This window comes from Tamandua tetradactyla, chromosome 3, assembly GCF_023851605.1.
Source record: "Tamandua tetradactyla isolate mTamTet1 chromosome 3, mTamTet1.pri, whole genome shotgun sequence".
Lineage (NCBI taxonomy): Eukaryota > Metazoa > Chordata > Mammalia > Pilosa > Myrmecophagidae > Tamandua > Tamandua tetradactyla.
Window position 1 is genome coordinate 183,632,873 of NC_135329.1, and position 27,944 is coordinate 183,660,816.

Sequence of the window (27,944 nt, forward strand, 5' to 3'; positions counted from 1 at the left end):
TTTAATTGCTTTATTGAAATAACTTTAAATAAATGTTTTTATATGAGAACTTTAGTAACAGCAATAATTGACTTTAATTTTATTTTGGATTGAATTTCGGAAAACTGCCTTTTCTACCACCAGTCTGCAATATTCAGTGCTAAATATTTGTAAACTGTGCTACAAAACCAGCATACTCTGACATATAAATACTCTTTGTATTCCCCAGCAGTCTCCCAGTCACAGTAAAGTCACATAAGATACACCCATTTATTACCAAAATATAGTGGTGTGATAGACTTGTAAGAGAAGAAACCTCAACATTTAAAATACATTTCAATGCGATTTGCATCCAAAGTTAACTGTAAAGGAAAATATGCTGGCAAGAATTGAAGTTTTAAGATGATGTTTCTTTTCCACTCCCAGAGATTTCATTATGAAGTTCCATGGTGCAATTCTAAGTTTCTAAGTGACCTGAAGAATAAAAAGATGGTTTTGGTATCAAGTACAATTTAACACAGGACACACATTAGCTTTCTATCTATAGGGAGTTAAGGGCAAAGATGAGATATTAACTTACTGATAAGTATGGATTAAAATAAATACAGGTAAGAAAGAATTTCCACAGAACTGTTTTAATAAATTTGGAAATTATACTTCTCAACTAAATGCAGTACATGATTCCACAATGGATCCCATACAGAAGGAAAATAAATGCTAAATAAAGGACATTATTGGCAGTAGATCATACAGAAGTATCAATGTTAGATTTTCTGAGGATGATAACTGTGCTGTGGCTGTTTAAGAGAATGACTTTGCTCTTAGAAAAAACACACTAAAATATAGGGGTAAAGGAGTATAATGTATGCAGCTTCAGATGGCTCAGAAAAAACCTGTGAATCTAAACACAGACAGAGGGGGAGAGTGATAAATAATGGGTCGAAATATTAAGCATTGGTGAAAGTGGGTGAAGAGAATATGAGGACTTTGTTCTATTCTTGCAACTTTTCTCTAAGCCTGAAATGATTTCCAAATAAAAAGGTTGATAAAAATTTTACTTCTTATGATTACCCTTACGTAAAGCGAATCGTGACTTTGCCCCTTAGCAGTTGTGTACTGTTTGTAGCATATTCTTTTGAATTTCTGATATATTGTTTCAAAATTAAACTTAACTTGCCCTCTCTGAGTGTCTTGCTCCCTTCCATGATGTGCATGCTTCAGGACTGGTATAACAGAAACGTTTGTCTGAATGCTTGCTGAAGACCTGGCACTATTTTAAGCTCTTCCTCATCTATTAATTCATTTAGTCCTTGTAACAACACTATAATCCTCTTTTTATAGATGGGAAACTGAAGTGTAGTGCGATTAAGTAACTCGCCCAAGTTACTTAAGTGGCGGAACCAGGTTTCAAATCCAGGCTATCTGACTCCAGAGGCCATGCTCTAATCCCTGCCATACGCTGTTCTTAAACTCTTTTCTATGGTTCCATCCGTTCCATATCCCTTTCCTGGTTGTCAGCCCAGTGCTGACACTTTCCCAGGAAATGATGTCGCTCATACCCATTTTGACTAATGAGTAAGCTACTATAAGCAGTTCAATAATAAGGAAATCTTTAAAACTACTTCCCAGAATACCTAGATTTTTTTATCTTTCCAAATGTCCCCTTTTATCTTACTTTATGAAGAAATTCACTGGCTGGAAATAAATAGAAAATTCTGAAAAGGACATAATTTTATCTCAAGGTTAAAAAAAAGTTGTTTTTCAACTTCAGAAACATAAGACATGATACATCAAAAATCCATAAAAGAAAAGACTAAGCAGCCTGAATACCTATGAATGAAATGAATGAAAAATGAAAAACTTCAAACAACAAACAGTGAAAGCATAGTTGTCACACATTTAACAAAAGGCTTATTTTGTTAATATAAAAAGAGTTCTAACAAATCAATGATATATATGTATACTTATATAAGTATCACAAATATTTGAAATATAGCACAGGAAATTTGATAATATGATGGTTAATCAATGAGTGGGAAAGGAGGTGTGGAGAAAAGAGGAATCTTTCTCTTTTCACCTTATATGCTTTCTATATAATTTGACATTTTTACTATGAACATGACTTATTATTATAATTTTTAAAGACTGATTTTTAAAAATCTATTACCCAGGAGTTGGGAAAAATGCCTAAAGTAGACAAAGTGTGAAAGAAAAAATACAAATGTGTTTTCTGCTGTTGGATGCATGAAGAAGGGCCTTTAGGGAAGGGACTTATCTCAGGACGTGGCCCTACAGCAAAGTGGGCATCCCTAGACTTACAAGCATCAATTAGTCTATAGCAAGGGCTTTTTCCTAGAAATTAGCCTTGTCAATGAGTATTGAGAGGGCGCAGTGGTTTGAGAACTGTCATCTAAGGACCATTCACTTACTAGAAATTCACTAGTAAACCACAGTTACCGAATATCCACTGCCTGCAAATCACTTTTTATATACGTGGGACATAATAATGAAATAAAAGATCTGCCCCCCTCAAGAAGACAACAATCTCAAGCAGTTGTGGAAACAGAAAACATTCATAGAATTAAAGAATATTTTCAAAATAACATAACAATGAGTAACTTGTAGAGTAAGCTTTTTCAGCACATGGAGGCCATAAAAAAGCTCCGGGGTCTCTAAATTTCTGTTTCAGAGATTTATTTTTTTATGATTAAGTCTAGATGATCTCTCTGTGTGTGTATATACATTTTTATTTTATAGAGTTTACTGTTTTTTGATTGTTGTTTTGATTTTCAAAGCCTGCTGTCCTCAAACTCCTATTAAAAAAAAGAAACCTCATCTTACTTCAAAAATTTCTTCAGAAGCAAAGACTGGGCTCTAGAAAAGATCTACCTTCAAATCTCATTACAGCAAATATCTTTAAAAGAAAACTCCACATGGTGAATATTTCCCAATAATGTGATTATTCTATTGTTAGAATAATATTTAGAATACTTAAGACCCTGATGTGACCAAAGAATTCTGGACATTCCTAAAGCACTTGCTCTGATAAGATTATGCTTCTCATCACTCAAGGAGGAGAATCTGAAATCTGAATATCCTGGGCCCCACGTGGTCCAGGATACTTAGAGATTCACATACACACAAAAAATGTACAGTGCAGCAATCGAAATAAATCAAAAGAAACTTCGACTTTCTCTTGTGCTTCTTGAAGCAAATTCATTTCATAATGCACTGTGTTAGTTTTCAAGTCCCCTTCACCCCTTCCTCTCCTACAACCTCCTACCCCCACCTCATTCAGAGTCTCTTGACTCTGTTGAAAATCTATTCAGAAATTGAAACTTCATTTTGTCTCATTTCTCTCTTCCCCCTTTTGGTCAAGAAGGCTTTCTCAATCTCTTGATACTGGGTCCCTGCTTATCCTGGGCCATCTGTGCCATGTTGCCAGGGAGACTTATACCCCTAGGAGTCATGTCACCACACAGGAGGGAGGGCAGTGAGTTCACCTGCTGAGTTAGCATAGAGAGAGAGAGGCCACATCTGAGCAACAAAAGAGGTTCTCTGGGGTGACTTGTAGGCCTAATTTTAAGTAGGCTTAGTCTTTGCAGGAATAAGTTTCATAGGGGTGAACCCCAAGATCGAGAGCTCAGCTTATTGATTTGGTTGTCCCCACTGCTGGAAAGAATATCAGAAATTCTCCAAATGGAGAAGTTGAATATTTCCTCCTTTCCTTCCATTTCCCCAAGGGGACTTTGCAAATACTTCTTTATTCACTGCCCAAATCACTCTGGGATTTATCAGGGTATCACATTAACCTGAACAAACAACAAAATCTCACACCCTTTTCAAGATTCCATGTATTAATGGTGTTCAACTCAACTGACCATACAAGTTAAATTAGGAAATCAAAGGCTAGATTTTTAACCACCATACTCCCAAAATATCTGGGATCGACTTGGCCCAAATTGTGTTTTTAGACCTACTTTGTTCTTTGCGTATCCGAAGATAAACTTTTTGATGATTTCCATTCCTTGGCATTTGCTGCCCTTGTAGAGCTGCTGGTGGCATTTTTGTTCATTGCTCCCCTTCTTAGCTTGACACCTAAAGACACATGCAGTGACCATATCTATACATAAAACTTTTTTTTTAAATGTGCCCACCCACGGTTTTAAATCCTTCCCTCTGGAGTGCTGTGCTGCCATACCAAAGGGTCTGAGAAATAAGACTTCCCTGATTTTGGTAATTGGGAAGGATGCGGGGAATCAAGTCATAACAACTCCTGGCTCTTCTAAATTCAACCAGGCAGAGAAATCTAATGACCACAATTGTGTCCTTATGTTGTGAACCCACCTCCTAATCTTGCATTTCTCTAAGCAGATGCAAGTAAACAAGCTTACTCTGTTTGCGGGCATATTCTGCTGCTTTGGGTGCTGTTAACATGGCAAAAGGGTGCAAGGAGAGGCGGAGAGATGGGGCTTGGGAAACCTGAAAGGAAAAGAGGCTTACTTTTAGAAGTTGCACAGGTTTTGTGTTGCTAACATCTGCTGGCTATGGCATTTGGCCAGCTTGACCAACCTCTGGTCCTTAGGCATCAGTATCAGTACATGCATGAGAGTCATGTTCCAGACACTACAGGCTTTCAAAAACTACGTGTGGTTCATATTTGTTCCCTTTGCCTGGAACGTCCTTTCACACACTGAGGCTCTTCACATAGCTCCCCTTTGTCTGGAATATCCATTTCCTCCTCTTCTGCCTTCTAAATGCAGCTTGAATATCACCTTTTCTGGGAAACTTGCCTCAGTGTGCCCCAGCCCCACTCTCCAACACTGGCATTCCTCTCTACCCTAAAACAAAATTATTTACTGACTCATCTGTAACTTCCAAGCATTTAGTAGCAGAGAACAACCCCAGTGTGTTATATCCCAGTATGCTATAGTTATAACCTGCCTGTCCCTTGCACTACACTGGAAACTCCTTCAAGGCCAAGGTTGTCTCTTCATCTATTACTTTAATGGGTGTTTGTTGAGCACTTACCATGGGACAGGGCTTGTTTTAGGAGTGGTGGTTAGTAAGATGGGAAGATACCTGTGCTACTGTAACCAAGAAATTAGGATTTAAGCGATAATTATGATTACTGAATCATTATACAGATATTCCTTTTTATTTTCTGGTATATTGGAGTAGACAGAGGGAAATACCTGAGATCTCTGAACTGTAATCCAGGTGCCTTGATCTCTCCTAATGATTATATAGCCTTTATCATGTGCCTTTGTGATTGTAAAAACGTTGTGATTAACCTTCACTTGTACCCATTTTATCCAGTTTTTTGACTTTAGATTCTTATGATCACTCAGGACAGCCCCCATTGTATTAGTGAAGGGTCTTGGGTCAGCCCAGAACTAACCCACCCCAATTTCAGTTATCTTGATAACCGAAGCTGGATCTAACCAAAATGGGCCCACCTGACATGTGCAGTAGCTTAGACTTTAACCTATAAGTCACCTAAGCTTTATTTACAATACTAAAAATCATACCCATCATCATTTTAGGGCCACCACTTTCTTATATACATTCTATAACTCCAAAGGTAATCAATCTGCAGATGTTCAATACTTGGATCACCTCTAATTACATCATCTGGAGCCACTGTGCTCAGTATTCTAAAACCTGCCAATCTTTTTTTAATTTTTTTAAACTTTTTTTATTGTATAGTATGACATATATACAAAGCAAAGAAATAAAAAAGCAATAGTTTTCAAAGCACTCTTCAACAATTAGTTACAGGACAGATCCCAGAGTTTGCCATGGGCTTGGTCATAATCCTCTCAGATTTTTCCTTTTAGCTGCTCCAGAATATGGGAGGCTGGGAGGCTTTACATATTTTTTATCATCACAATAGAATTTTTTCCTTCTTTTTTTTTTGTGAAAAATATCATATATACCAAAAAAGCAATAAATTTCAAAGCAAAGCACCACAATTAGTCATAGAACATATTTCAGAGTTTGGCATGGGTTACAATTCCACAATTTTAGTTTTTTACTTCTAGCTGCTCTAAGATACTGGAGACTAAAGAGATATCAATTTAATGAGTCAGCAATCATATTCATTTGTTAAGTCCTATCTATACTTTATAACTCCACCATCAACTTTGATCTTTCCAGCCTTCATGGGTGTTGGGCTACGGCCATTCTGACTTCCATATTGGAAGGGTCTGTCACTAATATGGTGTATGGAGATGGAAGTAGCTGATATTCTAGAGAGGCTGGACCTTCTAGGTTTTAGGACTTATCTGATCCAGGACCCATCTGGAGGTTGTAGGTTTCTGAAAAGTTACTCTAGTGCATGGAACCATTGTGGAATCTTGTATATTGCCCTAGGTGTTCTTTAGGATTGGCTGGAATGATCCTGGTTGGGGTTTGGAAGGTTATGATAGGTAGCAAGGTCTAACAAAGCTTGTATAAGAGCAACCTCCCTTGTGGTAGGATATAGGGAGGGAGAAGAAAACTGGATGAGACTGAAGAGAGAGACAGAAGCAGGATCATGTGGGTCCTCATTGGTCCTGGTATAGACCTACATTGATATTGGTTCCAGGGTACAGTGGGTCTGTGAGAAGGTCCAGTTTGGTTTTTAAAAGATCACTCTGGCTGCTATGTGGAGAATGAACTGGAGCATGGAAACACAATGGCCAGTCAACTTAACCTTTATCCCCAGTGCTTTACAGAGCATCTAGCACATAGTAGGCCCTCAAATGCTATTGACTGGTTGAATAACTACCATTCTTTCAAGGCAGCAGCAGCTAACTGGCTGAATTTGAATGTAGGCCTCTTCCACTTACAGTCTGTGTGACTCTAGCCAGGTCACTTCACTTTTCTGGGCCTGTTTCTTTATGTGATAATAATACTGGTAACTACCCTATAGGATTGTGGTAAGGCCTAAAGGGTTAGCATATGTAAAGCACTTAGAATAGTGCTTGGCATATAATATAATATAAGTATTAATATAATATTTATTTATCTTTATCATCATCATCACTTCTCTCCCTTATTCACTAATTTTATAGAATTACCAATGGCAGCTCTTTGGCCACCATCTCCTTTGCAGTATCCTGACTAATCTCCTAGAGAAAGGGCTCAGTGATTAATTGGAGCCAAGAAGCCTGAAATAATTAACATTCCTCTGCAAGATGGATAGGTTTCTGCCTTCTCACTGGTCAATTTTAGGCTTTACGTTTACAGGACTCTCTTTTCTAATGAAAACAAAATGCAATTCTCTTTATGTAGATATTTCAGCAAATATGTCATTTCTTTAATTAAGCATTCTAAAATCATGTACAGCCAAGGCAAAAACCAAAAGAAAAGGACAACAAAACAAATACCCATTTTTAGGTTTCTAGGTCGGCATTTTTTTCTACTGTTAAAATAAAACAAAATAGAGTCACTAAGGGTAAGAGATGTAAAATGGAATTGGGAGGTCATTCTGCAGATTACTGTTAGGCAAATTTCAGCCAGATATGATAGACTGTCAGAGTATGCAAAACTCCAAAGTCATCCAGTCACCATAAAACAAACCATAACAAAAAAATCAGTTAACTATCTAACCTGAAGGAGGATTGGAGTACTTCAAGTATCAACTAACCACAAACAACTTGTCTAATCTTTTTCTTTAAACACCCTTGCCTGGAAATGCTAGGATACGACACAATTTGGTTCCTACCTGAATCTGTGCTTCTAAGACCCCAAATAAATGCGTTTGTTGACACTACTTTAGCCTCACTACCAAAACTCTTAATGATCACACTCTTGATGACCACTTCCCACATAATTGGCATCCCTTTGAAATTTCATAGGTAGAAATCTAGAATTTGAACTCAAGGATATTTGTGTGTGTTTACATGTAGGTTTACTCTTTTGGTTCTTTTTTTTTTTTAAAGAAAGGGACCATGTTTACCTGTTATTTTGCAATATGCAGCAACTATTAGACCTCCTTTTTCATGGCATTATATGCAGATTAGCCTCATTTTTCAAAATGCATGCATGATATTTCATGTTACAAACATAGAGAATATATTTAACCATTTATCAATTAATGAACTTAGAGGTTTTGCTCACTTGTGGATATTGCAAACATCTTTCTACCTATATCTTAGTATATTTGTTCAAGTCTTCCTATAAACTAAATTTCTAGAAGTGGAATTGTTGGATCTAAGAGAATGTAGTTTTGTACTTACACTTTTTAATTGAAGAAAAATGCATGTATCATAAATGTATGTCAATGGATTTTCACTAGCAGATTATATGTGAACAATCAATATCTGAATCAAGAATCAGAGTATTGCCTGTGCCAAAAGCCCCCATCATGTTCCTTTATAGTCTATATTTTTCTCCCCCCCCCCCACATAAGGGAAATCATTATTCTTAGTTTTAATAGCTAAAGCTAGTTTTGCCTGTTTTAGTGGTTAATGCAAATGGAGTAATAGAGTATTTACTAACGTATTAGTTCTGGCTTCTTTCATTCAACAGGTTTTTAGTTCCAGATTGTTCCTTTTATTTGCTGTATAGTATTCCATCATGTGAATGTACAACTAATTTTTCCCTTCTACTTTTGCTGGGTATTTGTGTGGTTTCTTGTTTTTGCTTGTTTTGATTAGTGCTGCAATGACTGTCTTCTGGTGAACAGGCATATACATTTCTGGTGAGTGCATACTTTGTGTTGTGGTTTGAAGCTGTAAGTACCCCAGAAAAAACATATTCTAAAATTTAATCCATTCATGCGGATGTGATAGGATCTTTTAATGAGGTTACTTCAGTTATAGTGTATCCCACCTTAATCAAGATGGGTCTTGATCCTATTACTGAAATCCTTTGTGAGAGAATGAAATTCAGATAGAGAGAGAAAGCCACAGGAAGCAAAAAGCTGAAATGGAACCTGGAAGAAAATGAAAAGACCAGAATGACCTATCACATGCCTTCCATATGACAGAGGGGCTAAGGATCACCATCAGCCAGCCCCAGAGTGCCACAGTCTTTGGGGAGAAAGCATCACCTTGATGATGCCTTGATTTCCCTGGTTTCAAAACCATGAGTGACTAAATTACTATTGTTTAAGCCAAACCATTTCATGGTATTTGTTGTGCCATCTAGGAAACTAAAATACTTAGGGAAGGAATCGTTGGGTCATGGGGTATGCATATGTTTAGTTTTAGTTGATATACCCAAAAACTTTTTTGAAGGGCTTATAACAATTTATATTCCTATTAGAAGGATGTGAACATCCCAGTGGCTTTATACCCTCACCAAAACTTGGTACTATCTATTTTTTAACTTAGGTATTCTTGAGAATATGTAGTGATATTGCATTGAGATTTTGACTTTCATTTCTCTGTTGACTATTGAAGGTAAGAGCTTTTTCATATTTTATTGGACATTTGGGTATACTCTTTTGTCAAATATTCATGTCTTTTGCCCATTTTATTCTACTGAGTTTTCTACCTTTTTTGGAATTCTTTATATATTTTGGTAGATGTTTGCATCTTGGATATCTTCTCCTATTCTGTGATTGCATTCTTGCTATTTTAAAGCTGTTGTTTATTTCAGATGTTTTACATGCCCATATAGTACCATTTGTTGAATTTTACTTTTATAATTGGTACTTATCGTATTCTGTTTAATAAACATGTCTACACCATAGTCATAAAGATATTCTCTCATGTTTTTAACTAATAGCTTCATTGTTTTATTTTTCACATTTAGATCTACAATACATCTGGAATTGATTTTCTGTTTATGGTTTGAAGTGAGGGCCAAGATACCTTTTTCCATAAGGATATCCATTTGAACTAACACCATTCATTGAAAAGCTCACCTTTTCCCTACTATATTTCAGTGTTGCTTTTAGCATAAATGAGGTGACCATATCATGGGTATCTGTTTCTAGACCTTGTTCTTGTTCTATTGGTCATTTGCTTTACCCTTGTATTAATTCCACCCTAATTTTCATAGCTTTACTGTAGGACTTGATATCTGGTAGTGAATGGCCTCTAACTTTGTGTTCCTTTTTCAAGATTACTTTGGCTATTCTTGTCTCTTTGTATTTCCTTGTGAATTTTTAAATCAGCTTGTCAGTATCTGCCAAAAAAAAAAAAAAAGTCATCTGGGATTTTGATGGGTATTGAATTGAATTTCCAGATTATCTTGGAGAGAATTGAGCTCTTAACAATAATCAGTGTTCTAATCCATGACCATACTATATCCTTCCATTTATTTAGGTTTCTCTAATTTCTCTCAATATTTTATAGTTGTCAGTGTAGAGCTGTTGTACCTTGTGGTAGTTTGAAGCTGTTATATACCCCAGAACAGGCCATGTACTTTTACACCATTCCTGTGAGTGTAGACCTATTATGGGCAGAGACCTTTTGGCTAGGTTATTTAAATAGAGATGTGAACCAGCCCATTCAAAGTAGTTCTTAATCCTTTTATTGGAGTCCTTTATGAGGGGGTAAAAGACAGAAAAAGCCCAGAGATGAGATTCAGAGAAGTATACAGAAAAGTTCATGGACAGAAAAAGCCCCAGAAGGATCTGAAAGAGGAAGTCACTGAAGCCAGAGGCTGGAAGCAATAAAACCCAGGAGAGAAGGACCAGCAGTTGCTGGCCGTATGCCTTCCCATATGACAGAGGTGTCCCAGATGCCAATGACCTTTCTTCAGAGAAGGTATCATCCTAATAATGCCAAAATCTGGACATTTTCATGGGCTTAGAATTGTAAATTTGTAAACGAATAAATTCTCATTGTAAAAGCCAACCCACTTCTGGCGTATTGCATTCCGGCAGCTTTAGCAAACTGAAACACACATATTTTGTTAAATTTATTCTTGTGAATGCTTTTGATATTATTGCAAATGGTATCTTTTTTACTTTGTTTTTCTTTGTTCCTGGTTTATAGTAATAAATTTATTTTTTAATATTGACCTCCTATCCAGCAACCTTGAAAAATTCACTTACTAATATAATACATTATGGATTCTTTTGGATTTTCAAATATCCATTATACCATTGAAAATTATGATGATTTTATTTCTTTCAACTATGCCTTTAATTTTTTCTCATTTTATTCCACTGGCCAGGTTCTCCAATGCAATATTAAATAGAAGTGGTGAGAGCAAGCATCTTTGTCCTATTTCTTATCTCAAGGATATAAGTTTCTTAAACACATATTTTATCAGATTATGGAAATTCTCTTCTATTCCTGGTTTGCTAAGTTTTTTTTTATTAAATCATGAATAGTTGTTGAATTTGTCAAAGGTTTTTTAACATTAAACTTTCCTTGCATATTTGGAATAAACCTACTTAATTTTTATGTATTACCCTTTTTATATATTGCTGAATTTGATGTTTTAATATTTTGTTGAGAAATTTGCATTTATGATCACAAAATATTGTCCTATAATTTCCCTTTTTGTGATGGTTTTAGCATATTTTGTAATAAGAGTTTCTTGAAGATGTATGAAATTTCATCTCTCCTATTATCTCCATCTAATAAATTTACTTCTAAGCACTTCTTTTGCCACATCCCATAAAGTTTGATATATCATTGTTTCATTATAGTCCTATTCAAAATATTTTCTAAATTCTACTTTAATTTCTGCTTTTTCTTATGGATTATTCAAAAAATGTATTCTTGAGTTTTTATTTAATTGGGACTTTTATAATTGTATTTTGAAGTTAATTCTACCTTAATTTCATTATAGTCAGAGAATCTATGCTGGATGAGTTCAATATTTTGAGTTTTGTTTTTAAGATTTTTTTAAATAATTCAGTATCATTCTGTTCTGGAAAAAAAAGTGAATTACATCATTAATGGGTGCAGCGGTCTACATGTGTATATATAGGTAAAGCGTGCTGTCATGGTTAGGGACACGTGTCAACTTGGCCAAGTTGTGGTAGCTGTTTATCTGATTGGGCAAGTATTGGTCTGTCTGTTGCAATGAGGACATTTCATAGGATTAGGTCATGATCACGTCAGCTGCATCCACAGCTGATTCCATTTGTAATCAGCCAAAGGGGAGTGTCTTCTACAATTAGTGATGCTAAATCTAATCATGGGAAGCCTTTTCAGGAGGACTCAGAGAAGACAGGCCCCATTCCTGCTTCCGCTGGTGAGCCTCTCTGCGGAGTTCATCCAGACCCTCCATCGGAGTCACCGGCTTCACAGCTTGCCCTGTGGATTTTGGACTCTGCGTTCCTGCGGTCACGTGAGACACTTTTAGAAATTTTATATTTGCAAGTGTTCCCTGTTGATTCTGTTTCTCTAGAGAACCCTAGCTAATACACGTGCTAATTATTTGATTACTATCTTATTGGATTTGTACCTTTCATCTTTCTGTTTCTCTTTCTCTCTTTTCTTGCCTTCTTTTGGATTAATCAAATATTTTTATCATTCAATTTTTTCCTTCTATAAACTTGTGAATTATACATTCTTTTACTGTTCTTTTAGTGGTTACCTTAAAGGGGCACTGTATCGTAGTCCAACCTGTGTTAGTACAATCTGAGAGATGCTGTAAGTATAAAATACAAACCAGATTTCAAAGACAGTATAATTTAAATTAAATGAAGTGTGAAATGTGTCATTAATATTTTTCTACTTTATACTCATTAAAAAAAATTCTAGTGTTTACTTGTTAAGATAGATAAAACCCAATAAATGTATTGGACTAAACAAAATATATTATTAAAATTAATTTGCCTGTTTCATTTTACTTTCATTAATGTGGTGTGCTGGTTTGAAAGGATTATGTGTCCTAGAAAAGCCATGTTTCAATCCTAATTCAATCTTGTGGGAACAACCCTTTCTTTTAATCCCTATTCAATAATGTACATTGGAAACTTGTTTAGATTATCTCCATGGAGATGTGACTCTCCTAATTGTGGATATTAATCTTTGATTAGATGGAGATGCGACGCTACCCATTCCAGGTGGGTCTTGATTAGCTTACTGGAATCCCTTAAAAGAGGAAATATTTTGAAGAGAGCCAGGAGATCCAGCAGAATCATGAGAGAGCCCCAAGAACCATGAGTCATGAGAGAGCCCCGAGAACCATGAGGCATGAGAGAGTCCCGAGAACCAGAGACCTTTGTAGATGAAGAAGGAGAAGGCCCCTGGGGGAGCATCATGAAATAAGAAGCCTGGAGAGAAAGCTAGCAGACATCCCCATGTTTGCCATGTGCCTTTCCAGTTGAAAGAAACCTTGAACATTGTCAGCCTTCTTGAACCAATGTATCTTTCCCTGGATTCCTTAGATTGGACATTTCTATAGTCTTGCTATAATTGGGGCATTTTCATGGCATTAGAATTGTACACTTGCAACTTATTAAATTCCCCTCTTTAAAAGTCATTCCGTTTCTGGTATATCACATTCCGGTAGTTAGCAAACTAAAACATGTGGCTATCAGAAAATTTAAAAGTGTGGCATACTTTTATTCTTGGCCTGGTAGCTTAGTCTTTTTCTCTCCCTCCCTCGCCATTTTGACACATCCGGTTCTTCTAGGCCTCTGAATTACAAGCCTCACCCGCAACTAGTGATGATGCAGTCTTGTCTCTTTAACCCTATTGGCCTTCTCCTTAGTCCTCCACCTGCCCAACATCCACTGCTACAAGTACACTCAGGAACAGCATCTCTATGGTCACAGTCACTCATCCGTCCTCCCTGTGTAATTGGCTACCCTCCCCTGGAGGCCACGCCCTAACTCCGCCTCTCCTCAAACTGTATATAATCCAGGGCTCACCAAGCCTCCTGGTCTTTAGCTACTGGCGGCCCTGGCATAAGCGTCTACCAACAATAAAGCTACCTTGCTTCATGCCTTAATTAACTTGGCCTCCAGTCCTTTAGACCTGCAGCGAGGTCTCCTGCGCGCGCCCCTTGGACCCAGACCCCCGGCTCGAGCCCCTTTTCTGCATGCGGCAGTGTGTCTAGCAAGCAGTGAGAAGCTGAGGAGTAGAGGTTCCCTGATAGTTTAGCGGTTGGGCCAAACCGCATAAAAGTACATATGTGCCTTGTATTATGTTCTGTTTGGACAGTTCTCTAGTGATCACAATATGCAGATTCAAATAGGCTAATGCACAAATTATTTAGGTTATGTATTTTAAATTTTAAGACATGATGGGTCTGATCACATGTAAGACATTGTCTGAAAATTCTCAAAACTAGCCAAGGAATCATTTTAAAGGTTCAACATTCCTTCAATAGTGGACTGCTGGCGGAATTAGAATACTGTAATTTTCTTTACAGCAAATTTCTTTAATTTTGTGGCTGATGAGGCCTAGAAAAATGTATTGGAGATTGCTAGAATCATCATTCTCTTTTGATTTTTAGCTGGACATGTTGTTGCTCAGGCAAAATTCTACATTCTCAATCCTCTCTTCTAGGTAAATGTGACCATATAACTAAGTTTTAACCAATGATATAGTAAGAAAAAATGTTCTATGAAATTCCTGGTCCCTCTCCTTGGAAGGAAGAGGCACTCCCTTCTTCATTCCCTCTTACCTGTAACATCATTGTAATGGCTGGAGCACCAGCAACCACATTAGGCAATGATATTGAAAGCTACATTTGAGGAATGACTGATCAGGAACCTGGAAGGAGTCCAAGTTCCTGAGGACTTTGTGGAATTGTGGTATCAGTCCTGCTCTGATACTTCCAGACTTAAATAAAAATTTAACCTTTGCTTTTCAGTATTAATATTATGATTCTTTTCTGTTATATGAAATAAAAAACATGGATTAAACAATCAATGAAATCGTGCTATCTTTATTGACAGAGCAGATGAAAGCCATCTCACCAGGGACACTTCTAAATTTGATCTTAGCCTTTTATTCAAAAGACAAATATTCATTGAGTGTTTACTTCATGTCCAGCATCCTAGAAAATTAAACATAAGTAAAAACTATGGCATCAGGGTGCATGGGTGATTCAGTAGCAGATTATGTGCCCGCCATGTTGGAGATGGGGGTTCGAGTCCCAGTCCATGCAACCACTGAAAAAAAAAAAAAAACAAAGCAAAACTATGGCATTGGCTCTCAAGAAGCCATAATTTATACAGAATAACGACCCTAAATCACAAAGTAATTGAAAAACAGACTTTGTTTCCGTGTGAGGCAATTGAGGTAATGATTATAGCTTTTCAGGATAATGCATGCCAGATGCAAGGAAAAGAGAACCAGATCTTCTATTATTCTTAATGAAGTTATAGCACTTAATAGATGTGAGACTGATGCTTTTCAAGCATCTGTTTCCCCATCCACTAAGAAAAACAGAACTAGAGGATTTTAAAGATCACTTCTAGCTTGGATAGTCTGTGAACCTTCCTAAATCCCGATAATCTGCTGACTTGTGCAAGCAGTTAATGTAGCTTCCTGGGGGAGGGAGGGGTTTATATGAGAGATTATTTTAAAAGTGGATGAAATTTAAACCTAAAACCTAGAGTTAGACATATCCTCTTTTTCATTTAAAGTCATTTGTTAATATTGTCATCATCACAATGTAAAAGTATTATTATGATTGTTATTTTCTATTCAATTACTTGTTGAGTGTCAATTTATGTCCACAGCACATTCAAAATGGATAAAACAATGAAGGCCATAAACAGTAATCTTTACCTGCCTTTCAACCTGGAGCAATATACTCAAATATCGTTTTGATAGAACTGAGATGAGATGTGGGGAAATAGGTGTCAGAACAATGGATAGATAGATAGTTAGATAGATAGATAGGTAGATATTGATATGCCGAAGTGAAAGCAGGGCATGAATTCTGGCAAAGACATTTTGTGTCTGTTCGAAAACTCTTGGAAATATGATTGGGATGTTGCAAAATCATATTTTCTAAAACATTTTAATGTTTATGAAGAAAGAAAGGGTAAATTTCAAATGAGACAAGTACTGGAAACTTTTTATCTAAAAATTAAAACTGTATAAATACAAAAGGTAAAGACAACCCCATAGGAAAAAAAATGGGCAAAGGGCTATAATAGGCCCTTTACAGAAGAAGAAACAACATATGAGTATTTGTCTGTTGGTAATCGAGGGAATACAAATGAAAACCACTGTTAAATACCATAATAAACTTAACAGACTGACAAAAATTTTAGTCTGAAAATACCAAGTATTGATAGCAACCAGGTAGAAAGTGGAAGTTTAAACTGGTATATCCATTTTGGAAAACAATTTGGCATTATGTAGACGGGTGAAGACGTACATGGACTATGGCTTGATTTCCCTCCTAGGCATACACCGCATAGAAACTCTTCAACTGTGCAACAAAAGACATTTAAAAGAAACAACCCAAATGCAAACAGAGGTCATATAGAAGAAATAACCCAAATGCAACAAGAGACATATAAAAGAAATAACCCAAATGTCCAAAAACACTAGAATGCATAAGTAAATTGCGGTATATTCCAATAATGGAATACTATTTAGAGTGAAAATAAGCTGCATGCAATAAATAGCACAGATGAATTTCAGAGACATAATGCTGACTGAAAAAAAGAAAGTCATAGATAACATATTTGCTATTATTCCATTTATATGCAATTCAAAATATGCAAAATTAAACAATATATTGATCATAGATCCATATTGGTAAAACCAAAAAAGAAATAAAGGGGACTGACAAAAACATAATTCAAGAGAGTTGTGACCTGGGAAGGGAGAGTAAGGGCCTGGAGAAAGTCACTAAAAGTCTCAAAACTGTTGACACTGTTCCATTTTGCATGCTTGGTGGATTTATTTGTTTGCTTGGTCTTTATACTTTAAATATATATTGTTAGTCTCCATTTGGACATAAATTAATATTGAAAGCATTTTTTTAAAGCCCTCATCATTCAAATCTGTCAGGACTGAACATTTGCTTAAAACCTAGGTCCCTCCCCTTATCACAAAATACTTGTTCATTTCTGCACAGCTGGGTCTGAGTCAGCTTCCCCCATGAAGAGAACACTCAGCGGGTTAGTGGAGTAAGTCCCGGTCAGGCCCGAACTGTGGAGGTCCAGAAGGGCTGCTGAGAAGCCAGACTGCTATGGAGTGTGAGTGCCTGAGTGTGGGGGGATGTGAAAATATAACATTAACAACACTGAAGGCTCCTCCCGTGCCCAGCACCATGCTACCCACTTCACGGGCATGGCCCCATTTAATCCTCAGAACAACCTAATGCTGTCGCCTCATCTTGTTAGGCCTGCTTACATATGAGAAAACTGGGACTCAGAAGTTAAAGAATTTACCCAAGGCCACACAGCTAGCGAGTGAGCAAGCTGGGACTGGACACCCGTCTCTTTGCCTCTGAAGAACCTGCCTGGGACTTCTGCTGTGACTTAGGAGGCACTGGCATCATGGCAGGTCAGACGCGGGCATGGTTTCAGGGAGACGGGAGGAAGTAGAGGTTCTGGTGTTTCCCATTCTCCTTCTCTTGCCTTTTGCCTTTCTTCGTAATGCTCATTTTAACTCTCTTTGCCTCCCTATCTGTTGTCTAACTTTCTCCATCCAATGGAGCAGAAGGATATTTTTATTGCTCACTTTATTTGTTGAAGGATTTTTTTCTTCTATTAAAAATTGAGTAGGACATTCTATATTGATCAGAAGTTAGGTGTAAATAACTCTTTACTTGTGTGAGGAGGTTAGTTGAATTTTTTTTTTTTACCAATGGGTCCAAGGTCCTTAGTAAAATAAAGCTACAAATAAGTAACGAAAGTGTTCCCAAGGGGAGGCATAACCAGAGGCTAACAGTGGCACATCACCATGCCCTGAAACTTTTCTGTCACCAGATGGCGGCAAATAGTGCTAGAGAAATCCCACAAACCTACCCACGCACAGAACCCATATTGTATCCAGTAGACATTCCCAGTTGCCGGAAACTCTACATAATCTGTTTAGTATTCAATGGGTTTTTAAGCTTTTGACTGGGAAGGATTATAGCTGTTGCTTAGGAGACACTTTATCGGGAGGAGCCAAGGGCCCTTCAGGTATATGCAGCAATTAAAGAAGCAGCTTTGAAGAAACTTTCTCTCCTTCTTTTTTTTTTTTTTTTAAACAATTCTGTCTCCTTCTAGTTAAAAACTTTAAAAATTATGTTTATTCTAAAGTAGTATTTTAAAATAGCTCTTACAATTTAATCATTGAAATGTACATTTCCATTGAGCCTCCCTGCTAATAATTCCTTATTCAAAATGCAGAAAACGTCGCTGTCGGAGCTGATGTGTAGTCACAAGAGAAGGTTCTTAGCTGGCATTCTTGAGGCAGGGAGAAGCTCGTGAGGCCCGCATGGGAGCTGCAAGTTTCTTAGATTTATAGCATGCCCTTTGTGATCACTAGCCAAATACACATCCAAATAGACAAACAGACATCATGAACACTATCTTATCCAATGTGAACTTTGTCTATTTTGGCATCAGGAACTCCAAAATAGACAAAGTTCACATTGGATAAGATAGTGTTAATAATTACACGTGGATGCCTGAGTAGCTATTTAACGTTTGAATATTTAGAGCTGTGGTTCTCAGCCTGCTGTGATTCGGGCCCCCTGAGGACATTTGACAACGGCTGGAAACATTTTTAGTTGTCATGACTGCATGGACAAGGCAGGTGGGGAGAAGGGGAGGGGGTAGGGGAGGCCAGGGAGGTTGCTTAAATCTTCTCTAAAGCACAGGACAGCTCCTCCCCATACACAACACAGAATTATCTGGCACAAAATGTTAATGGTGCTGAGGTACAGACACCTTGTTTATGATGAATATACAGAAAAGCAGATTCCCATCCCCTGACTACCAGAACCATAATTATAGCTAAGACTGTGCAGTTATACCATGCACCAGATGCCAAGGGTTCTACCTGCCCTAACTTGTTTCATTCCTACAATAACCCCCTCTTATGGTCCCTGCTTTTAAAAATGAAATTGTGGCTTACAGAGGTTATACTCCTTGTGATTGCTAGAGCTGGGATTCAAACCTAGGCACCTAGTGCTTCTTCATTACAATCCACCTTCACGTCTCAATCCATAAATAAGCTGACGCACATCTCATAACAATAGACAAATGCTGGCTTTTGAAGGAAACCTCCCTCTATAAGGATAGTATCTATTTCTGTTTAGAGCTGGTCACGGGGTAGTCTGTGCACAAATCTGGGCCCACCATATCTTCACCCAACAGAAGAAGTGCTAGATAAAGAAGGCTCATTGATGAATAACGTACGATTGCATAGATAGGTGGAAACTGGCCAGCACACCCCAACCAGCGTGTGGACCCCATTCTGGCCACTTTCAATGAATTTGGCTTACCCATGCTACTCTGACACCCATGCTTGCAAGCCTTCTGGATTGCCAGCCCAGCCAAGAATGGGGGAGTTCATGATGCCATCCCCTTCAGGATGTGATTTCCAGTATTTTAATTCTGAATTGAGACCAACTAGTCAAATGTGCCCGATATCTGCTCTAGATCTCCCCACAAAGAGCAGAGGATGAGGGGAAGAAAACGGTGATTGACACAGGGGGACATGGGGTTTCAGGGTATGTTGGGGTAGAGGAGGGGGAGGGAGGCTGCAGCGAGAAAGACAACTTTGAAGGAGAGAAAGCTGCAAGAAAAATGAGCAGAAATGACGAGGGATGGCTTGCTTGGCTGTCCAAGAAGCTCACAGAGATGGGCTTTCTTTAAAAGCAATGAGCAGCTTGTTGGACCCTGAGGAACATCAGGCCTGGGTGGCTTTTATGTCTTTCAACCAAGGTAGAAATGTCAGCCCCAGAATAGTATATGAGATCCATAAGAGTACTCTTACCTGACTTTTTCACTATTGTTTTCTGTACCTACAACTATTCTAAAAGAATGAATGAATGAATGAATGAATGGAGTGAGCTGAAACTAGAATAAGCAGAGAGAAGAAGGTGCTGATTTCTTCAGTGATCAATGGAACTTGAGTTCAGAGTGGTTACAGAGAGAGTAAGGTGACAGGACAATGGGTTTCAGAGTTACAAAACCTCTTAGTAAGTACTTGACTTCTACACTGCACCCGCTGGGCTCTTGATTTTACCTGACCCTACAGCTTGGATGGCCTGCAAGTAAAAGGACAAGGGAGCCAGACAGTTCTGTGGCCACAGCCCTGCCCCTGCCCCTGGCCTCCCCTCCAAATCTTTGTGGGGTCATGAAAAAGCACAGTGAAAGCAGGAGGTGTGGGTATGAGGGTGCTCCTTTCCCTCCTTCCTTTGCTGCTTCTCTCCCTCCCCCTGCATGCCCACCTCCCAAAGGGGCCCATATTACAGTGTTTACTAAATGTTTATGCAATCATAACAACAAATGCTGAAATGACTTTAAATTTAATTCAGAACATTCCTTTTTTTTTTTTTTTTTGTACAGAAGTCCAGGGAAGGAAACATGATGTGTCTAGGACTCCATTGTAGTAGGGTCAGAACTCAAACTTGGGCCTCTGGACTCCCAGATCAGTTCTTTTTCTACGGCAAGTGATTTCAAATGGGAAAGAGGAATGTGGCAGCAGGAAACTAGATAACTGATCAAGAGAATGAACCTTGGTAAACCTTGTCCTTGTTCTAGATGTTACAGTAGATCATACAAGAGGAAAGGGTGGCCTCACCAGATCCTACATTATGAAAAACTGTAAATGAGAAATTATGTGAACTAAAAATCAGAGTAGACTCCAGCCTCCAAGCCTGGGGCTCTGTGTGCTGCCTGCACCCAGGGCTTCCTAACATACACTTATCACTAATGGGTCCTCCTCGTAAGAACAGTGTTTCACAAACATCTGTGTTTGTGTGTATCTTATATACTATATACAAACAATTCTTATATACTATATACATCCAAGTAAGGTGTGGCTATGTCGGTTTTGTGCATTTTGATTTAAAAATCTTTCATTTCATAACTGATGCATGAAAATATTTTATAAATCGGTAAAAATTTTTAAAAATCTATGAAAATCCCTCTAATTGACAGTTGTAGGTCACCCTACCTTGGGAGTACCAAAATTGGCAGAAGACTCAGCCCCATAAATTTTAAAGACCTCCTCAATCGGGATACTGTTCTGTTAAAAAACAACAACAAAAAATGTATTATTATATCATGGCTTTTCTTTCTTAAAAATCAAAGCTATGCTTTTATGTCAGAACTTGAAAGTTGTTTCTTCATTTATAGGCACAATGGCCGAATGTATCAATATGAAAGTGATGCTGTTATGTGGAGATGTTGAGACGCAAAGGAAAATTCCACAACATGTAGAAGAATGTTTGCTGGAAAATTATGACAATTTTATCAAGAGCCTTGGCCTTGATAGAGAGAAGGCTAATGAAACTGTTGAGGTTACTAACTGACAACTTCATTTTGAATACAAGGTTGTTGTCCATTGAATGAGGCCAGTTCTAAAGTAAACATTTCTAGCTAGTACATGAAGTTAACTCTGTCTGTGAAAAATTGGCAATGAAAAACATCCAGGAAAAGAGCCCTTCATTATACAGACAGGGAAGGAAAATACACAATCTGGTTTTCTTAAAAGACAGACTATATTGATTTAATTTTTAATTTTATGAATGGCTCATGAACCAACATTAATTCCATACTGTGTCCGTAAAATTCATGCTGTTTCTAGAAATACTACCCTAGAGAGTTACAAGCTATTAACAATGTGTTGCTTAAATTATAAAGGTGAGAACTAGTACAATGCAATGTCACTATAATACTCTATACATTCGAGTTTGAATAAATTGAAGAATGTATAGGAATAAATTGAGGAATGTATAGCTTCAGTATTCCTGGTATCATGCCTACTTAGCATGGACACTAAATAAATAACTTAAATGGATAAATCAGTTTATCCAGTTATTAATTTTCTTTCATTCTGTTCTTTGTCTCCTGTATAAATGTTTCCACAATTCAATACAGAGTCAAGTCCTTTCATTATATCTTTATAAACGAAACATTTAATATTAGGAAATTTGAAACATTGGTTGAGAAGTAGCATAATATTAATATAAAAATACATAGAGTGTACATAAATATTCATATATGCAAATAGTGTTCTTGTCCTTACCATTAAGATTCCAGCATAAGATGACAAAATCATTGCTTCTCTTTCTTTACGGTTTGGATATATGGGTCTGCCACCAAATGGCATTTTCCTAAGGGGGGATATGAATAAATAAGAATGGAGAATTTACTATTGTTCTTTTCTTTGACTCCTGATAAGGTTGTGATAATAATCTTTAGGTAATTTCCAGTGACAGTGTATGAGCGTCTTATTTCCAAAATTGGTACAACTGATCCACCATCAGTACGGTACATACTTTGAATTTTTAATCTTCCAATAATGTTGATGAATTTGTCCCAACCCACCTATGTTTCCACAGCTATCAACACTGGCAGACTACCCACTGTGGTGGACGTTTCTGGTCTTGCCAACCAATGTCCCTTCCCCTTCTTCCGGTAATTTGCTTGTGACAGGGGTGGAGGGGGTGACTGCCTTACCCCTCTGTAAATCTATGCACTTCTCAGGAAGACGGCAACATCCCTAGGTTCCAAGGATGGAGAACACACCTTGGACTGAACATCAGCCCTCACACAGAGTCACTGACGCTCAATTCTGGGATTTTAATCCATTCTCCCATGGAGCAGACATTATGACAAAGCGGGCTGAAGCTGAGAATGGGACCAAACCAAAGGAAATAGTCAAGAGGTAAATTCTGATGACACCATTTGAGTTTTAAATCAGGCCATGGCTTTTCAAACAAGGAGGAAATAAACTAACACTGTCCCTCTTCTTTTTTTGCTTAAATCAGTTTAAATTGGGTTTTCTGATTATTACAGCTAAACCCTGACTGAAATAGCCATCCAGTTCTAGGCATACAGTCTAAGACCATGGACTAGAAAAAAATAACCAGCCTCTGGAATAAGTTGTTTGATCCTGACCTCATTTGTTCCATATTCTACCAATTGAACGTCTACCTGGACTTCACAAATGGGAGGAAATACCAATAATTCAGGAAAGGATATAATATTATGTTTCAATCAGCTCAACTCAAGTACATATCTGCTTATATATTTAAGAAATTGTGTTTGTATAGTCCTTAGATTGCCTGCATTAACCATTGAACTAACCATTTGAATAATCATGACATATATGCAATAAAGCACTGCCCTATTTCTCAGGCAGGTCGTTGCTGACAAGAAAGTTTTTCATGTGACAGAAACCAATTAGCAGAGATATCAAATACATAAGCATGCTCATGACTTCCCTGTGTTGGCAGCTGTGGGGTTTCTCCAGGTTTCTAGTTGGAAAAACAGGGATACTCTGCAGTGTCTTCAAATCAGAGTGCCTCACAGTGGAAGAAGCTAGATAGGATTGAGACTTACTCTGTCATTAATCATAGTCATCCATTAAAAAAAAAGATAAATAAACCATTTCAACTTACAGTTCTTCCGCCTCCAGCCAAGGTAAGCCTTCCGAGTGATCCAGCCATTGCAAAGCAACACTGATAGCCAAGTCATAGTGTGCCTGGAAGCAGGGAGCACAGACAGCAAAAGAAGGGCTGAGACATTAGCCAAGGTACTCCATGGACACAATGACAATGACACTGCAAACCCTATTCTATTATCTTGTCGTGCCCCAAATGACAAGCTATGTCTGATAACCTGATGCTCAACTAGAAACATTTTGAGATAAATAAATTACATTTTTTATCTCCCATTTGAGCAGCTATTTGATTTGTATGGATACACTAGTAAAAAGAATACCAAACTGGGAATTAGGACTCAAGTCTAGGTATTGCCAACAACTCATATATCCTTAGGTAAGTGACTGATGCTCGATTTGCTTAATTTTTTAAATTGAAAAAGTGTGTCTGTTGGGGGTGGGGGTGGGGATGGGGGATGGAGAGGCCACAGAAAACTGTTTGAGTAGAATGAGTAGAATTTCAGAAGTGCTCTTCCCAGGACATAGGGGAAGTGTCCTGGAAACTAAAGAGAGGCACCATTAGCCCATCTGGGGAAGAGAGTAAGGGGCAATCCCGGAAGGCTTCTGAGAGAGGACCTCTTTGGAGCTGGGCCTTGAAGGATGAGGAGAGTTTCCAAAGGTGGGGAAGGGCAGCCCAGGTGGAGAACCAGCATGATCAAAGGACTGGCAGTACCTGATTAAGTGACTTGCTAAGAATCTCATATATAGTAAAAAGCTGAGGACCAATTCAAGTGTCAATTCCTATTAGATTGACCACCTTTTCCATGTTAAGTTATAATTGCTCTTGCTCAGTAAACATATTCACCATTTATCTATCAAAATATTCCTTCTCTCCCCACCCCAGCTCCTCCCACTCCCCAAAAGGAAAGATGTGTTTTGCTTTGTTTTGTTTTCACGAGAGTTCTAAAGTTCTAACCCTAATATTCTCTAAAAATACCCTAATTATTTCTTCCAGAGACTGAATCAAACTGAAAAGTGAGCCAATAAAAAGAAGGAAATTAAACCTAAACTAAAGTGTGATGCATGGGCCAGCAGCACTGGCAGTTCCAGTTTACTCAATAGAAAGCAAATTCCTGGGCCCCGCCACAGACCTCTCGAATTTAAATTGCATTGTTACAAGAATTCATTGAAGTTTGAGAAGCATGCTCCAATCTATTTCATTTTCTGCATTATATATATATAATGATTTTAGAACACCAGTGCTTAATTGTTTATTCAGTTTCAGGGCAGTTTTGAAAATCAGTGACTCTAACTTTAGCCATATATATTATATATCCTTTTTCCCTTATTAGCACAAAGATAAATAATGGAGTAGCATAAACCCGGTTTCATCCTTAATATAAATAAAGTGAACTAAACAACATAAATCTGAGCTTCAACATGAATAATAACAGAAGGGATTGTAGAATTATTCATTCTTGGTTTTTTTCCCTACTAATGCAAATGGTAAGGAAATTATTATATTTAAGAACTATATGATAGCTAATCCCTAAACACAAAACATTTTAATATCATGCATGTAGCATTAAACTTTGGGCTTATTTTGTTTTTTAACCTTTTCTCTCCTAATAGCAAACAACTCTCATGGCTTTTCTTTTCTCATTCTCTTTTTGCTTCTGTTTAGCGGGCCAAAATGGGCAATCCTAGGTGAGGAAAAGGACATTTCGGCGGGGATTAAGAGTAGCACTATTTATTATATGAAATAAATGAGATCCTCGCTTTAACCCCTTAATACACATATGACACAAAAGTGGTTAGCATCAGCATGCCTTTCTTTACCATATCATCTAGAAAGGTGAGTTGCCTTCTTCCTTTTGGGTCAAATTCATTTTCCCGAAGTCTGATGCCAATATAATCTCCCCTTAAAAGCAAGAGAGCAGCATTGAACCATTGGGAATGACATGGGGGCTCAGTCTGCAGAAAGAGGCTTCTGTCCCGACCCACCCTCCTCATACCTGAAGACAGAAGCCCCCAACTGCCCTGGTATTGGAGTTAATATTTAATTTTTATTTAAATGATAATTCTGCAACACTGCAGGTTAAAAATGCCTAAATACAATTAATCTAGATCACATTTATCTAGAAAGTAAATTCACATAGCTGGAACAAAAGAGGAAAGCAGGGAGTGTGACAAATTCCCACATGCAGATAAGGCTTTACAAAGCCAAAAAGATTGAGACCCACTGTTTCAAATAGAATCCCTTGCTGCCCAAGTGAAACTTAAGCAGTATATCCAAAGTTGATAAATTCTGTATATAAAATACTCCCTAAATAGAGATGTGTTCTTTAGCACTAGGGCTTTTCCCCATTAGAATGCAAATGCCCTTAGGAGGAGTTATGAATACAAATTTAGCAATTCCACTCTAGTGCATCCTTATCAGATCCTGTCTTCATAGTGACTTTTTTTTTTTTTTTTAACATGGGCAGGCACTGGGAATCGAACCCGGGTCCTCTGACATGGCAGGCAAGCATTCTTGCCTGATGAGCCACCGTGGCCCACCCAAAGTGACTTTTAATAAGGGTCCTAAGGGGAGAATGGAAATGGGTGCTACCTTAGGAAAGTAAGGAGAGGGACAGGATGCAGGAAAAAGGACTAAATTCTCTGAGGTTTATCTCAGCAAATCTCAAAGTTTTGTTGAAGACTAGTTATGGTTATCAAACTATTAACCACAGGATACCTTGGGTTGTGGGATGGGGGTGGGGAGGGTAAGTTTGCCTTTGACCTCTAAAAGCTTTTCTTCTGAGTCATTAAACTTTTTCTAGACTGATCTAAAAATTCCTGACTTTTGGCATTGAAGTTCCAAGATCCTTTAAAGTAGGCTAAATGTATTCTTTAGAAAACATATATTTATATCAGGTTTGAAATTCTGATCTTTGGATGAGATGTCTAGAGGAGTTGGCATTCCTGATTATGGTCTGTCCTTTATATATTTGTTTCCAAATACATGCATTTTAAATGTGAATTTTTCCAGCAATGATTAAGGACTGTCAACTTAGAAATAGCAAATTAAACTGCAAAGCAATAAAGGCATTTATGTGGGGTCTTAGAATAGCAATTCAGAGAGCACAGATTCAGCTAGTGAACCAAATTGTGTTCCATCCTGGCATTTCCAGCAAGGTTTTTATAGGAAAAGAAGATTTATAGGAAAAAAAGAAAAAAAAAGACAAGTTATTTGTGGTTGGTGAATTCTTGGGGTACTCAGTTTTTCAGGTTAGATAGTTAACTGAATTCTTTACCCTGTGGTTTGTTTTGTGGTATCCAATGTCCTCAGGATTTTGAAGAATATTATTGTTTTGGGCTTTCCCTACTTTGCAGTTTGTGATTCCTGGCTGATATTCACATAAGAGTAACCTCCAGGATGTCCTCCAAACTCCATTTTAAATCTCTTAGCCATACTAACTCTATTTTGTGTTATTTAACAAGACTTATTAAAAGATGATTATCTGGTGTGTGAATGTATCTCAATAAAATCGCATTTAAAAAAAGATAATTATCTTAGGACACAGAGAAATACATTTGATAGAGACTGTGATGAGCTCTTTGAAGAACTTGCATTGTTCCTATGCAAATAATGTACGTGAAATGGAAGATAGCTTTTTTTCCTGTTTATATGGTCTGTGATTTTCAGACCAAGAACAAAGTCAAAGAAAAGCTACCCTATGTGAAAAAAAATTTCGTATCGGCAAATGATTTTGCTGTGTGTTTACAAAATATAATGTTCAGATGGCAAGAAAGAGGAGATGAATTAATTATCCAATAGGACTGACAATAAAAGAGACCGAGGCTGCAATTTTTGCCCAGCCCTGGAGTGCACAGGTGGTTGCGTGGTGGAATGCTCACCTGCCATGTGAGAGGACTGGTTCAATCCCCAGCCCATGCACCAAAAAGAGAGCTGGACCTTTAGGCACATGTTTTCAGAACTCTAGCAGGGCCATCTCTTAACTGGCACACCTGCCCAGCATTGGACTGCAAGACTGTGGACTCCAGAATGGAGGTGCCTCAGATAGGCACGTGTTGACAGAAACATCCTCCCAAGAGATACAGCACTTTGCTTTTGTTGTTGTTTTTTTTTTCATGGGCAGGCACTGGGAATCGAACCCGGGTCTCTGGCATGGCAGGCGAGAAGTCTGCCTGCTGAGCCACAGTGACCCACCCATAGCACCTTGTTTTGCACATGTGAGGTCTCCCGGGCAGGAGAAGAGGCCAGAACATGACTTTCTCCTATAACGTAGTAATAGAGTCTTCCCTAGATTTTTCCCCCCACTGCCAATGTCTACACTATCTGTGACATGAAACTCACCAAATGTAAGTGTAATAGATGAAAGTTATTCTCAATCGTACTTACAGGAGCTTTTTCATTTCCTTCTTTAGGAGCCTTCTTTCCATGATTAAAGGCTTATCCAGCTGAGCAGGTATCTGCAGTTTACACTGCACCTGAAATCGTGGAGGGAGGCCCAGCCTCTCTGAGCCTAGAAG

General features: G+C 37.8%; 1 protein-coding gene across 1 annotated transcript; it reads right to left on the bottom strand.

The window, feature by feature from the left end:
- Window positions 1-27,942, bottom strand: C3H2orf80 (chromosome 3 C2orf80 homolog). The gene is made up of 8 exons (XM_077154897.1): window positions 27,814-27,942; window positions 25,248-25,329; window positions 23,428-23,510; window positions 22,050-22,137; window positions 20,976-21,047; window positions 4,374-4,461; window positions 3,960-4,077; window positions 1-453 (listed from the first exon to the last, which is right to left on the bottom strand). The coding sequence occupies exons 1-8, from the start codon at window positions 27,852-27,854 to the stop codon at window positions 414-416; spliced, it is 612 nt and encodes a 203-aa protein (XP_077011012.1). The 5' UTR covers window positions 27,855-27,942; the 3' UTR covers window positions 1-413.
- Between the last annotated feature and the right edge of the window lie 2 nt (window positions 27,943-27,944).